General features: G+C 38.4%; 2 protein-coding genes across 7 annotated transcripts; one reads left to right on the top strand and one right to left on the bottom strand.

Moving 5' to 3' along the window:
• The first annotated feature begins 4 nt into the window (after window positions 1–4).
• On the top strand, window positions 5–5,117 carry vps29 (VPS29 retromer complex component). Of its 3 annotated transcripts, none has more exons than XM_085144346.1 (4): window positions 5–115; window positions 2,660–2,851; window positions 3,191–3,426; window positions 4,627–5,117. In XM_085144346.1, exons 1-4 carry the CDS (start codon window positions 113–115, stop codon window positions 4,742–4,744), a joined length of 549 nt encoding a protein of 182 aa, XP_085000472.1. In that variant the 5' UTR covers window positions 5–112; the 3' UTR covers window positions 4,745–5,117. The 3 variants fall into 3 exon arrangements, with proteins under 3 accessions (XP_085000472.1, XP_085000470.1, XP_085000471.1); XM_085144344.1 differs by lacking the exon at window positions 5–115 and adding an exon at window positions 126–1,148; XM_085144345.1 differs by lacking the exon at window positions 5–115 and adding an exon at window positions 1,214–1,240.
• An 82-nt stretch (window positions 5,118–5,199) lies between these two features.
• fam216a (family with sequence similarity 216 member A) lies at window positions 5,200–13,638 on the bottom strand. Of its 4 annotated transcripts, none has more exons than XM_085144349.1 (5): window positions 12,282–13,636; window positions 10,883–10,998; window positions 10,535–10,661; window positions 10,154–10,321; window positions 5,200–7,636 (listed from the first exon to the last, which is right to left on the bottom strand). In XM_085144349.1, exons 1-5 carry the CDS (start codon window positions 12,283–12,285, stop codon window positions 7,524–7,526), a joined length of 528 nt encoding a protein of 175 aa, XP_085000475.1. In that variant the 5' UTR covers window positions 12,286–13,636; the 3' UTR covers window positions 5,200–7,523. The 4 variants fall into 4 exon arrangements, with proteins under 4 accessions (XP_085000475.1, XP_085000476.1, XP_085000478.1 ...); XM_085144350.1 differs by having other exon boundaries at window positions 10,154–10,315; window positions 12,282–13,635; XM_085144352.1 differs by lacking the exon at window positions 10,154–10,321 and having other exon boundaries at window positions 12,282–13,638.
• Between the last annotated feature and the right edge of the window lie 468 nt (window positions 13,639–14,106).

Below are 14,106 nucleotides of genomic sequence, written 5' to 3'. Positions count from 1 at the left end.
GAAACAATAAGCTTTTATTGACACATCCTTGTTCCCCATTGGCTGACGTCGTGACGCTGTACGTGCGTAGGCGCTTCCTCAACTTGACTGCCTGCAAGCCGAAACATTGAAGATGGTGAGTATGAAATGGCGAAAAGGCCACGGGTTCTCACGTTTACATTCGGTGCTTCGAGCGCTCGACTTTTTATGAAACTAGCTGTCGACGTAAAGGGACCGTGATCATGGCTTCAGTTTCAGGCTGTGTTGCATTAAAGCTCAGTTCCGAGATGGATCAACGGATCACATGACAGTTGAGCAATTTAGTCTCCAAAATTCACCGGAACAAACTGCAAACACCCATAAAGTCACACATTTCCATTGCACAGCGGGCTCCCAGTGTGTCTTGCTTGTTCGTGAATCATTTTGTTATGTGTTTGATGGATATAACGACTTCTTTTACTTTTCCCTTTTTGTCAATGAGTTAGCTTCCGGAGCTAATAGAGCTAACACTTCATCTTACGATTTTACGAAGCACTTTCCTGGTCTGCTTTAATGTTTATCATCCAGCTAGCAGCCCGCACTTGAACAGTCATTTTTAAAATTTATTTATTTAATAACCCAGCTAAACAAGACTGTTGCTACTTTGGAACTACAACTCATAGGACTACATTCATTTTGTTATGTTTTATAATTTCCAGGTTCTGTAGTTCGACATATTTATAAACACAAATACTTCGACACTAGACGATTCATCAGAGCTTAATTGCAACCATCTATTTGATTTGCTTCACCGCATTATTTTTCATTTGCTCACTGTCAGTCGACTACAATATGTTTTGCTTAATGATTATCACTAACCATCGACCATTAACAACTGTTTCAACCACATTGTTGTTTTAACCTTTTTGTTTTTGGTTTGTTTGAATGATTAATATCTGTCTACTTAATCCATTCACTTTTTAATTTCTAATTTCAGTTTCCCCTTCTTGTCCCCACTCTTTCTTGTCTTTCTTTTCATTTTTAAATTTTGTTTTTGTATTTCTTTACCCCAATCTCTGATCATGCCTCATGTTGATCTCTCCACGCACATCATGCCTTCCTCTCTATCTCACCCCACCACCCCAATCTGCCTTTTTTGCCTGTCTCCAAACAACCAGGCTGGTCACCGGGTAAGTGTTCCCGCTCTGTCCTGGATTCCTGTTTTCTGATCGCTCCTCTGCCTGGCTCACTAACATGGGACTGGGATTGCATGGCCCCAGAGGTCTGCTGTTTCTGCATCTCTTGCACAAGTAGCTGCTGCTCCTATAGCAACTGCAGTGCACTGAACTGTTGCCTAAGCAATATTAATAAGACACTAATCAGTGACAAGAAATCCACTAAAAGTAACACAGCAGGAAGCTAAAAGATGTTTCAAAGTCTAAACTACTAAATTATATTTTCTTTAATTTTTTTTTTTGGGGGGGGGGATTCATCAGTTTTTAGAGAGGGTAAACTGGTCTTTACTAGGACAGAAGATTACATGATTGCACAAATTCAGATCAAGTGTAATATTGTAATATAAAATTTTGAACATGGTCTAACATACTTTTGTGCATCAGTCCTGGTTTGTCTTAATGTTCACCAGTTGAATTCAGACTTTTCTCTTTTTTTCTACCCAAGTCATCACATACTATCACAGCCATTGCTCAGAATTTCTGTGCTGGCTAGTAGTTAAAAAATATTTGTAGGTTTAATGTTTAATATAAACTCTCGGTTTTATTGGTGTTTGTTTCTCATGGACTCTTTGTGTAGTGTAAAAGCATAACTACCTCTTTTATCTGCCATTGAGTGTCTGAAATCCAGCTGTGCCAATTCAAACCATATTTTTCTGCCGTGGGCCGTTTTCCAGTTGTGTCGAAAGTTACTTTCACAATCATCGTCATCATCATCATCATCATCGTTTATTTGTATAGCACTTTAAGAACACACCAGGCAGACCAAAGTGCTGAACAACACAGATGAAAACAACTACCAAATTAAAAATACCATCAAATCATTACATACAATAAAATAAATAAGAAGGTGTCAGTTTCCTACAGAGTTAAAAGCCAGGGAATAAAAATAGGTTTTCAATCTGGACAATGCCCAGTTTGGACTCAGACACTCAATTTAGTCAGATCTTTACTCACAACTGTTGCTTTTTTTCCCCAGATTTGAGCTTTTTGAGTGAAACCTGTTTATCCACTGTACTAAATTAATCTGTGCAATAATGTAAAACTGTTCTGAAAAAAGTACAGGAGAATTTAACAATAACTAACAGAGGAGTGTAGCAGTTATGGTGGAATCTGTTTGCATTATTCTCTTCTGTAGAATTGACCAGTGGCGTCCCGCAGAGCTCTGTCCTCGGCCCACTTCCCCTTTCTGTATTCTTATGCTGCAGCATGCAGGCTGTAGCAGGGATGGGGCATAAATTTCTTTTCAAGGGACCACATGAGAAATTGGGATTGTTGTGCCACGCCAATAAGCTGAACTTGGCTCTGCTCAATATGAATTTTATCTCTTTATAAGCTTATTGGTGCGCCCCTTCTCAGCTGTCCCATTTTCTAATCCGGCCCACTGGGAAAATGAAATGCTCGGCCATGGCCGAGAGCTCATCGGTGGGTAACTAACCTGTCTGTGTGTGTCTGTGCGATGATATCAGTTGGTCCTGGTGTTAGGTGACCTGCACATCCCTCACCGATGCAACACGTTGCCAGCCAAGTTCAAAAAACTGTTAGTGCCGGGGAAGATCCAGCACATTCTCTGCACAGGGAACCTCTGCACCAAGGAGAGCTATGACTACCTGAAAACCCTCGCTGGGGACGTCCACATCGTCAGAGGAGACTTTGATGAGGTTTGCGTCTGTGTGTGTGAACAATAAAATAAACCACGTAGAAGATTAACAGCACTGAGGAAGAACATCATTTGCTAAAGACTGATTGCTCTGTAATTAAATTGTAATTGCTGTTCTCTCAAACTGAGATTTATCCATGTAGATGATTTTCAAAAATGATCCCATTGAGGACATGACATCTTTTAAATATTGCTCATTCTGCCATTTGCTGTCTGTTTAAATGTGTGTATAATTAGTACTTTATTCCATAATTGGACTTGTCAGATAAAAGCAGTGTATAAACCTTACTTTACTCCATGTTTTTCTCATCTCTCATTTGTCCTCCTGCTATTTTCTCAGAACCTGAACTACCCAGAGCAGAAGGTGGTCACAGTGGGCCAGTTTAAGATTGGACTCATCCACGGCCATCAAGTGATCCCCTGGGGCGACATGGCCAGCCTGGCACTCCTCCAGAGACAACTCGACGTCGACATCCTTATCTCTGGGCACACACACAAGTTTGAGGCATTTGAGAATGAAAATAAGTTTTACATAAACCCTGGTTCTGCAACTGGAGCCTACAGCGCCCTGGAAAGGTGGGAGCCAGTATAAACCATGAATTTAGCTCTATTTAGGAGGAGAGTTAGCCATGTTTTCATGATTTTGACATTGGAAGGTTGGTGGTTTGAACCCTGGATGCTTCAGCGAAAGTATCAGTATCTAGGTGCAAGATACTGAACCCAGAGTTTCTCTTATTGAAGTGTGAATATTAGATAGAAAGCAGTTACATTTCTACTCGAGTGCTCGAGTAGAAGAGCACTGTATAAGATATACTTATAGATAGAATTCTCATAGCCCCGCATAGAACAAGTATACAGCAATATACTACTCGACATGTACTGTGGAAAAAACACGGGTGATCTTATACTGCAGTAAAAAAGTGTTGAGAGTCACTGGGCAACCCGTCACTGTCCCTGCAACAACCAAGTAAAAAAAGTAAAACATGCTCTGCACATGTACACTGTTTTACTGCTCTTAGCTGTGCACTCAGACACTTTCAGCGACAAGCCTCATACACCCAACTTTCACGCACACACTCACACTCCAGTGGATTCATCAGGTTTCAGTATCTTTCCCGAAGACACTTTAGCATGTGAACCAGACTGGAGGCTCTACATATTGAACCAAGCTGACAGAATTTCAGTACATTAAGATGCCCTGTTTTCCTTGTCATTGCAAAAAGAAATTTTGACAGTTTAGTTAGTCTGTTTGAGATTATTTTCACAGTGAAATATCATATTTTAGTTATGCATTTTCCTTAATATGCTACAATTTTTGCAAACACCTAAAAATAATGAAAAATGCTCTTTCTGATGTGCAAAGTAGTAGAATATTTGGAACAATTTCATATTTTGATAACTGATTCTAATTGGAGAACTGATCATCAGCAACTAAGAAAACTCTGATTGCTTCAAGCCAAATTATGGCATCTTTTAACATGAACTAGTTTTCCCACATTATTATACTCATGTCGCATAACAAATCTCCATGCAGATAGTTCTGGATTGATGTTTGAGGTCTTTAGATATTTGTCTCTGAATTTTCTCTCTCCACACAGATGTAATGGCAGCAACTGAAGTTCTGTAAATCCCGCTCAAAGCATTTATGTTTAACACAGATCTTCTAGGAAAGAAACACTGCTGTGGATGTTTTTAATACTGAGGTGTTTGCAGTTAAAGGTTTTTTTCATGAAACTGGGTGTAATTAAAGAAATGCATCTGTTTTCTCTCTCACAGCAACATCATCCCCTCTTTTGTATTAATGGACATCCAGGCATCTACAGTGGTCACGTACGTTTATCAGCTGATCGGCGATGACGTCAAGGTGGAGCGAATTGAGTACAAGAAATCTTAAAGGAGAGCACAAAGAGATGGAGAAAAATCTGCATTAACAAGGCTCAGATTATATTTCATTCCTGTCCACCAGGGGGCGGCAGCTCCCTCAGAGTCACCACAGTGTTAATGCTATAACTTCTGTAAGTTAACTCTAAAAGACCTGTGTATTATATTGTTTATATGTCATCAGCATTTGCTTATACCTGAGCTGTCTTTTGGTAACTGTAGAGAATGCAATAATATTGGGTGCCATTTTTTTTTCTTTGGGTTTTTTTGTTGTTGTTTTAATAAACACCCTCCTCACATCCTGTACATGTAACAGGCCATTGCTTCCTGTAGTTAGCCTCCTTTTATTCATTTCTTTCCCACAATAAAGATGAAATTTCACTCCATCTGTTGCTGTGTGTTAAATTATATTGACAGCAGTAATAGCTGTGCATAAATAGTGTTTCGATATTTAATTTGGGAAATTCAAATTTATTTATACTTCTACTCTTCTGTCTTGAAAACTTTGAGGATAACTCAACGTGCTTATTTGAAAAATCCCCCTAAGTATCAATGCACATAATACTGAAACTTTGTGATACCACACAGACAGAAAAAGCCTCCCTGTTCCTGATTTCAGGCTACTGAAATGTTTAAACCTCGGTCTGACTTTGTGTACATCGCTCTTTTATGCTCAAAGCTGTTTGCTTCTCTGAAAATTGCAAAGCATTGATTTTTGCCACGAGGGAATTATGATCATCTTCGCATATATTATAGTATTGTCTAAATAAAAATAGTTATGCCCCCATTAAATAACACACCTGGTACAAATCATGATTACAAAAAGGTGGAAATGATTATTAAAATGGCTTTGAACCACATATTAACATTATTGGCGGGGCCATGGCAAACATGGACAGGCTACATTAGGTTTCAGGTTACCTTAAATAATAGTTTAAAAAAGGCCCCTAACTCAAGTGATGAACCAGTGTTGTCTATACACATAACAGACAACTTGGCAAATCTATGAAAAATGCCCAAGAAAGCAGTCTGACAGACATGAAATAGTATTTTTGCACGAAAGAATGTGATTCCTAAAAAGCTATCAGCTAAAACCTTGGCATATCTCAGTGTGCAGTGTGGCCTTCACAAATTTGGGGAAACTGGACCAGTAGAGGACAAAAGAAGAAGTGGCAGGTCTAAAAAAATCTATTTACAGCATACATCTTTTGGATATGACTCACATCTTTTAGAAATTAAAAAAAAAAAAATCCAGCAAAGACCTGACACAGGACTAGAGACTCTTCAGCTGATGAATAAGTGGACTGAAAATCAGTGGCAACAGGTCTTAAGATGTGGTGAGTCGAAATCTGAAATTTTTGGTTCTAATCAGCCGCTTGTGAAAATTAACAGAAATGTGAAAGCAGAAAAGTATCATCAGACTTTAATCCACCATTTAAAACAATCTAGAAAGCATCTGATTGGCAGCACTTTCATTTTTCAGCAGGACAATAATCCTAAACGCTGCCAATTCAGTAAAAGCATACCCGGACAGAAAACCCCCATCAGTCATTGACTGGCCTTCCCCAAACCCCAGACCAGAACATTACTGAAGCAGTGTGGAATCATCTTGGCAGAGAACAGAAGAAACAACAGCCAACATCCAAAGACGAGAGTTGAATGTCCTTGAAGAAGCCCGGAGAACTACTCCTGAACACTAAAGAAATGACAGGAAAGCTGCCTTTTCTTGCAAAATATCAAGAAATGATGGGATGGCTAAAGACTTTTGCACAGGACTGTAAAACAGATGAGTAGAAATGAATAGCAGTGACTATTAAAATGAAAATACAAGTTCCTAAACAGATAAAACAAAAGAGACAGTCACACACAACTATAAACATATACGTTTAAGAATTGCACATGCAGAACATAGATGTCAATGACTTTATTCTAAGTGAAAATAAAAAAATAACAGTTATCAGACATCAGCATATCATCAATGCCTCTCTCAGAGAGTTTTCATCCATACTAGTTCACGTGAAGAATTTGAAGATTTTAAACTTTCCTGAATTCCAGAGGTACTTATGCAACTAATGCATCCCAAAACATCTGTTTCATATCAACAATGGGAAACCTGTGTTAGCAGCAACAAAGGGGGAAAAAAAGCTTTACTTTTTCCGTTAACACTAAAAAATCCAAGTCGGCTTCATTTAGCCAATGAAATGAAAACACGTCATTATTTTGAAAGAAGAAAGCAAACTCTTCTTTAAAGCAGCCAAAGAAACAGTATCTGCTCGTGATGAGCCTGTGGCCAGCACCAAGCGCTAAGCACGCCAGCACAGGCACGCGCTTCCCATTATTCCTCTCTTGAACGGTAGCGATCACGTGACTTCATGGAAATCAAGTGTTCCAAAGGATTTCCCCCAGACACAGAGGGCGCTACACTAACTTCATCTTCACGTCTTACAAAAACTGATCTTGCAGATGCATAAAACATAGTTTAAAGCTTAAATAGGCTTTAAAAAAAGAAAAAGATAAACAGTTACACATTCTGATAAGGAGGAATTCTAACTTAACACAAAACTAAGACACAGCTGAACATTTAGAAGCTCACAGAGTATTTATTTCTACAAATACAAATAATGCATGATCCAGATAACTGTAAACAATTTCTAGATGCAAGTGAAAATCTAAATTAAAAATTCCTGAAGCTTTCCTTTAAACACCAGTAGTGTCTGATCAGTATATATACTGGAAACTGAATTTTGTGGCGTTTAAGTAGCAGAAAGCGTCACTATATTATTATAAAAGAATCACAAATCAGATAAGCTGTCACCTCCCACAGAGAGTGAGCTCAGACATTCACTCAGAGAATCATTTGGTCCTCCCTGCTCTTCTTCCTCATCCGACAGTCTGATCCTGGCTCCTGGCAAAAAATGAAATGTTTAACTCTACAAGTGAATATTTATAAGATAGTTGATAATATTCTTGGTAACTGGCATACTCTCACTGGCTGCCTTATTATGTACACTTTGCTCATAGTGGATTGGACTGACTGTTGATTCTCTGTGGCAAAGATTCAACAAGGTGCAGGAAACATTGCTCAGAGGCTTTGGTCCATGTTGCTAAACATCCATGATGTAAATCTCCCATCTCACTACAGAAATTGCTCTACTTGACTGAGATCTGGTTGTATAAAAGCCCCCAAAGTTCATATAATAGTTTTAATGGTGTTTATAAGTTTATATAAGTTCATTTCATGTTCAGTCTTCTGCCAGTTTGGGCCGGCCCACCTTCTAGTGACATCATCCGGTTAGTAAGGTGGGCAGTTTAATGTCGGATGAGCAGTGTTGGTCTGGAGAGGGTGCACTGATTCCTGGGGAATATTATGTGTGCGTAAATGATAAGAAACCACACACACACACACCCAGACACACACCTATGTACACCCGCTGTGTTTACAGCCCCAGAAATTGAGTGGTGACAATAAAGTGCCTCAAACGGAACCTCAAGCTCCCTCCTTCTTTCCTACTCTGGGACAATTTGGCCTTAAGCGGTGTTCTGGCCGACACACCGGGGTGGCCGTAGTGCTCAAAGAGTGAATAAGTGCCACAGCTGTGCCTATCTTTGATATTTCCACTACACTGGTGACTGTGGAGGCCATTTGAGTACAGTGAACTCATCGTCATGCTCAAGAAATCAGTTTGACATGATTTATAACATGATATCATGGCGATGTTGCGCTCATAAAGGGTCAGACATGCGCAACACCCAGGTAGGCTGTGGCATTTACACAATGCTCGGCTAGTACTAAAGACCAAAAGTGTGCCAAGAAAAACATGAAAAAATGATATCCTCGCACCAGCATCTACCTATACTGTTGATCCGAGGCAGAATGGAGCCGTGCTTTCATGTTGAATACTCCAAAATCTGACCTGAACTTTGCATCAGAAATTGAGACCCATCAGACTTGACAACCTTTTTTCAGTCTTCTATTGTCCAATTTTGGTGAGCCATCAGTTTCCCGTTCTTAGCTACAGGAGTGTCACCCAGTCTGCTGCTGTAGCCCATGAGCCTCAAAGTTTGATGTGTTGTATATTTAGAGATGCTCTTCTGCATATCTGAGTTGAAATAAGCTGATTTTTGAGTAACTGTTGCCTTCCTATCAGCTTAAACTGGTCTGGCCATTCTCCTCTGACCTCTGGCATTAACAAGGCATTTTCATTTTGCCTCTCACTGAAGATTTTCGTTTTCAAACATTCTCTGTAAAGCCTAGAGATGCCTGTGTGGGAAAATCCCAGTAGATCAGCCATTTCTGAAATACCAGCCTATCTGTGACCAAAAACTATGCCATGTTCAAAGTTACAAAAGTATCCTTCCCTCCTCATTCTGAACCTCAGTTTGAACTTCAGCAGGTTATTTAACCATGTGTGCATGCCTTAATGCAGTGACTTGGCACCATTTGCGTGTTTATGCGTGCATATTGCCATTTATTTGTGTTTATGAGCAGTTGAACAGGTGTAATTAATAAAGTGTCCAGTGAATTTTTAGTTCACAGATGATTGTAAACTAAAATATAACATTTTTGAAGAAAGTTCCAAATAATTCCAAATGTTTTGCTGACTTGCTCCTCGGACTTTTCCCTCTCTGTGTTTGTGACGATGTGCACTTCTTAGCCTTTCTATGTGTTGATGCAGATGCATTAAAGGACCTGCAATTTCAAATATGTTACATTAAAAGTTTTATTGACTTCTCTTTCTTTTTAAAAAACATTTTCAATGTTCTCATTTTGAATAAAGTCTTCTTAAGTTCTCTGTATTGTAAGATCTGAACCTTACAATATGAAGCACTTTGATGCAACTGCTGTTGTGATTTTGCACCATATAAATAAAACTGAATTGAATTGAGAATTCTTTATCATTAAATAATATTATTTATGTTTTTTAAATTAATAGTTTTTTCTTTTGTTGTTTTTCCTTTCTCAGTGTTTTTCTCTCTTTGCTTTCCTTAGTCGGTACTTTCCAACCCAAGGGGAATTTTCTTTTTTTTCTCCACACTGTTGCCAGTTGTTTGCTTGGGATTCTCGAGTTCCTATCTATAATGTATTGGGAACTTTACAGTATAAATTACCATGAAATGATGGTTCTTATATTTTACATTTTATAAAAATATAAAGATGAGCTAAATATTGTGGCAAAAAGTTTTTATTTTAACTCTTTGCAAGTCTGAAAAGTAAACATGGAAATGAGCTGTTCGTTAAGTGCTTTCAAAATCTCCATATGTGACAACTATAATTATCTACATGTGCAGACTAGTTCAGATGCGTAAGGGTGTTAGAAGGACATATTAAAAAGGGAAATAAGGTGGGATAAAATAAAGCGATGATCCTTAGGATATTTAAAATATTGTAACTTCAGCTATCACTTGATAGCTCACGTCTCACCTGTTCTTTGGGAGGGTTTTCTAGAATGTTTTGCACTGATCTTGCTCTTGTTTTTTGACCCCGAAGAAACTTCTGATTGTGTTTTTGATAGACGATCCTCTCTGTCATTCTCAGGTGAGGCCACAGAAGCCTCATAAAGAATGCCTCTTTTGTCGTTGTAGTCTGTGACTTGGCACAAAGGCAAAACAAACATACAAAACAAACCACAGTGTGAAAGCCGTTATGTTGCTCAATGACTCACTGTAAAGGATTGTAACAGGATAAGTCAGATGCTTATCAGTGAAAGTGGTTTACAAACGGTTTAGAAAAACAGAGAGACAGCACACAACAAGAAGTTACATCTGAATTTTATTTATTTCATTTTGTTTTGGTTCTTCTCACCTGCTCGTATACACCTGTACTGCACGTTCATGTAGTGCTGGGTGACGAGGCGCCGCACATGCTCAGTGCTATAGGAAGCTGCAATGCTGTACAGATACTTCCTCTGAGCTGGTGTTAGTGCTGTGTGCTAAGAGGCAGGCAGAGATCACTTTTCACTGGGATCCACACCGAACATATGAATCCACACGTGCAAACACATTAAGGTGTGGATGTTACAGAAGTTACAGAAGAAACAGAAATGTATGCTTTTGCCGGTGCTTCTAAAGTCCTCTGACTATGATGAGGGCACATTATTTGCTGATGATAGTGGACAAAAATGGTCTATAGCCCATATGATCAACAATTTACCTTCAGAAAGGAGGCTGTAGTCACACTTGTGGGGATTTGTATAGCTGTTAGCCGTTGATCAGCTGGTCTGCTGATTTTCAAACCGCTGTTGACGTTTCCAGCACTATTTTGAAATTCTGTTAGTAAATAGAAAACAGACATTTGGAAAAAGTTACATTTGAGGCTAATTTACATTTTTACTTAGAGGCAGGATGTGAGGAACTATGGAGGCTTCAGGTGAAACAGAGAGACTGAATAAATCAAGCAGGAAATAATGCACAGGTACAGACCAGCCCCTCTGTGACTGTGACAAAAGGCAACGTTACCACAAAGAGATGCAAAATAGCTACAAAGATACTCAAAATGACTCCACATTGACCAATAGGAGAAAATAACCGTGTCTGTAATTTGAAAAATGAACATTTTAAAACCGAAGACAAAAAGATTACAATTTTTATGCCATATTGACTTATTTAACTAATGTAACACTGGTTAACTAATGGATGTTGGGTTCTTCAGATAATTTCCTGCTGGATTTTGTGCCGTGAAGGACTCTCAAATAAAAGACTTTAAAAGCTTAAAATCCACTCAGAGACTTCTGGAGTCTTCTGGAATTCTTGCACACAAATTTAACCCATTTTGATGGTTGACAGCTGTAAAAATGACATAAATCTTCTTTTTTTAACCTGAAATTTGATGACCTTTCCTTAAGTGACCCCAAATACATTTACTATAAGATTATAAAGTGGTTTATAGTAAAGAGCTTTTAATATATTTAAATCCTTATGGCTGTCATCATGTCTTAGGTAAAACAGGACATGATATCATGCAATAGTAGATGTTCAAAACCTCATTAATTCTTATTAACTAAGCATTTTTCATCCATGTATTAATGTCAGGTATTTATACATTCTAAATAGATCTGTAGTTCAAAATTTGATATGAACGTTAATTAAGGGAAATTCTTGCAGTAGGTCAAATTGACCAGGGTCATATTAGGTCTGGAATATAGTCTATATAGTCTGCAGGAACCCAGAGATTTGCACATGTGCTCAGTTACACTGTCAAACCAAAAGGACTTCTAATTAAAAATCAGCACAAGTGAGCTTTCTTCCTGTTACCTATCAGGCCTGACCCGGTCAGATTCAGGTGTGGGATTTCACCTGGTTTCCACTTGTCCTCAATAACAAAAACCTTCCTCTCAAGTTTCAGTGCAGACAAAATGTAAGATGTCTGGTTTATTTAACCATGGAAGTAGCACTTCCATATCTGAAATCTAATCCAAGGAAATAGACATGATACAATGGATTCAATATGCAGAAGGGTTCAGTAGAGTGGGGTCACCGTGTGAGTTTCTTTATAATTCTGCTCATTTTTTTTACTTGTTCATTTTTAATGATATGCAAAAATGTACACATACCCATTTTCACTGATGCATCAAAAATAAACCTGCAACAGAAATGTATGAGTTATATTAACATAAAAATAAAATAAATGCAATAAAGATGGCATGTTCACTTTGGCATGCATTTCAAACATTACTTTACCTTGGCATAGCTTCATTATGATTGATCCCATGCAACACTTGGTCTTCTGCAGATTTCACTTGCTTTTTCAGTATGAAACGGTGCACAAAGCCAAATAGTCCATGCACAAGCAGCAGCAGCCAGTTTACCTTACCTTTAACACATATCGTCCACACTGAGGCCAGTCTAGATAATTAAAGAAAAGAGGCGGTCTGATCTAAGGACTTTGAACAGTGGGCGTGTCCTTTCAAAGATGTTGTAATTATAAACTGAAAGAAAGATATGATGTTTAAATGAATATTGGTAACGTTAACTTAAAGATGTCCTGTAATGCTCAACATGGACAAAGAGTACACTGAGATCCTTGGAAAAAAGCAGCAGCGTTGGGCTGTGGTTATTATATTGTTTTACGCATGCACTACTCTAGTGGCTACTGGAGGCTTGCTCTAAAAGCAAATCAGTCCCTGTGAATCACTCCCATGGTACTCTCATGGCCTCCCCCCTTTATAACAACTGTATGTTTATGTTTAATGATTTCTTTGTTTGTTCTTTTGTCCTGTTGTTGCAGTTTTCTTTCCTGGAAAGATCCAACATTTTTAAACAATCATAATTCTTTTGAAAAATAAAATCTTCTGCATACATTTGAAGCTATCAGACTCTGAGAGGGCCTTAAATAAGGTGAGCGCTTGTCCCCACAGTGAAGCTTTGTATAGTACTTTCATGTAACTATTGGAGCTCTTTTATCTCTCTATGACTCAGCTCCTAGTTAGATATTCGTGTAAACAAAGTTCAAGTTGTAAAAATACATCCCATACTCCAGAGCGTCAGTGGGTGTTAAATTGTATTTTCAGTCCATGCAATAATCTTTTACCCAAACAATCAGACTGATTCTATTAAAGCATGCATCAAATAGAAATGCAGACTACTTGTGACTCTTTTACCATTTACCTTTCAAGTTTGCCGGCAGTGAGGGGAATATCCAGATCGTCTGCTTGCTGTTGTGCACGCCCATGTAGTGACAATCCCCCCATGTTCATAACAGCTTTCTCTCCAGAAAATATTTGCAATGGAAATTTCCTCAAGGTTTGCAGAACTAGACACGCCCACTGTACTTAGTTGAGGTAAACGGTTTGCAGCCAGCAGCATCAACAACTGCGGGGAAATGTAAAAATTTGAATGCAGGCAGTTTTATTGGCTCACAGAGGCAACTGTAAAATGTGATGGCGTAACAGAAAGACTGAGCACCATCAATTGGGTGACTGAAAAACAAATAAAGGGAGCTAATATTTTACAAGATTATTAGCACATTATAGAGTAAGCTAAAGAAAATTCAGCCTCGTGTCCAATGTAGACACAGAGTAAAAGCATTAAATTAAAAACTGCCATAAAGAAAGTAAATAACGCATGGTATGTATAAAGTAAATAAAATGCCTTTTAAAATACCTATATTCATGCAAGACTGATGTGATTAACTATAACTACTGCTTCTCTATAAATTGAATTCCTTTATTGATTCATAATTAAGCCCTTTTAAAGCAATTTTTAGTGAATATTAAAAATAACACTGATCGTCTCGTTAACAGGCATTGTTCTTTTGGAAACCATTCCTGTGGATGTTCCTTTGGCTCACAACAACTAGTTAAAACTGTTGTATCCCAAGCAGTCCCCTTGGAAGTTTTTTTAAAAGGCCTGCCACAGTACCACAGTGTGCCAGTTGGG

Source organism: Neolamprologus multifasciatus, chromosome 19, assembly GCF_963576455.1.
Source record: "Neolamprologus multifasciatus chromosome 19, fNeoMul1.2, whole genome shotgun sequence".
NCBI classification, from domain to species: Eukaryota; Metazoa; Chordata; class Actinopteri; order Cichliformes; family Cichlidae; genus Neolamprologus; species Neolamprologus multifasciatus.
Note: the sequence above shows the minus strand (reverse complement) of the source record. Positions and strands in the feature narration are given on the sequence as shown.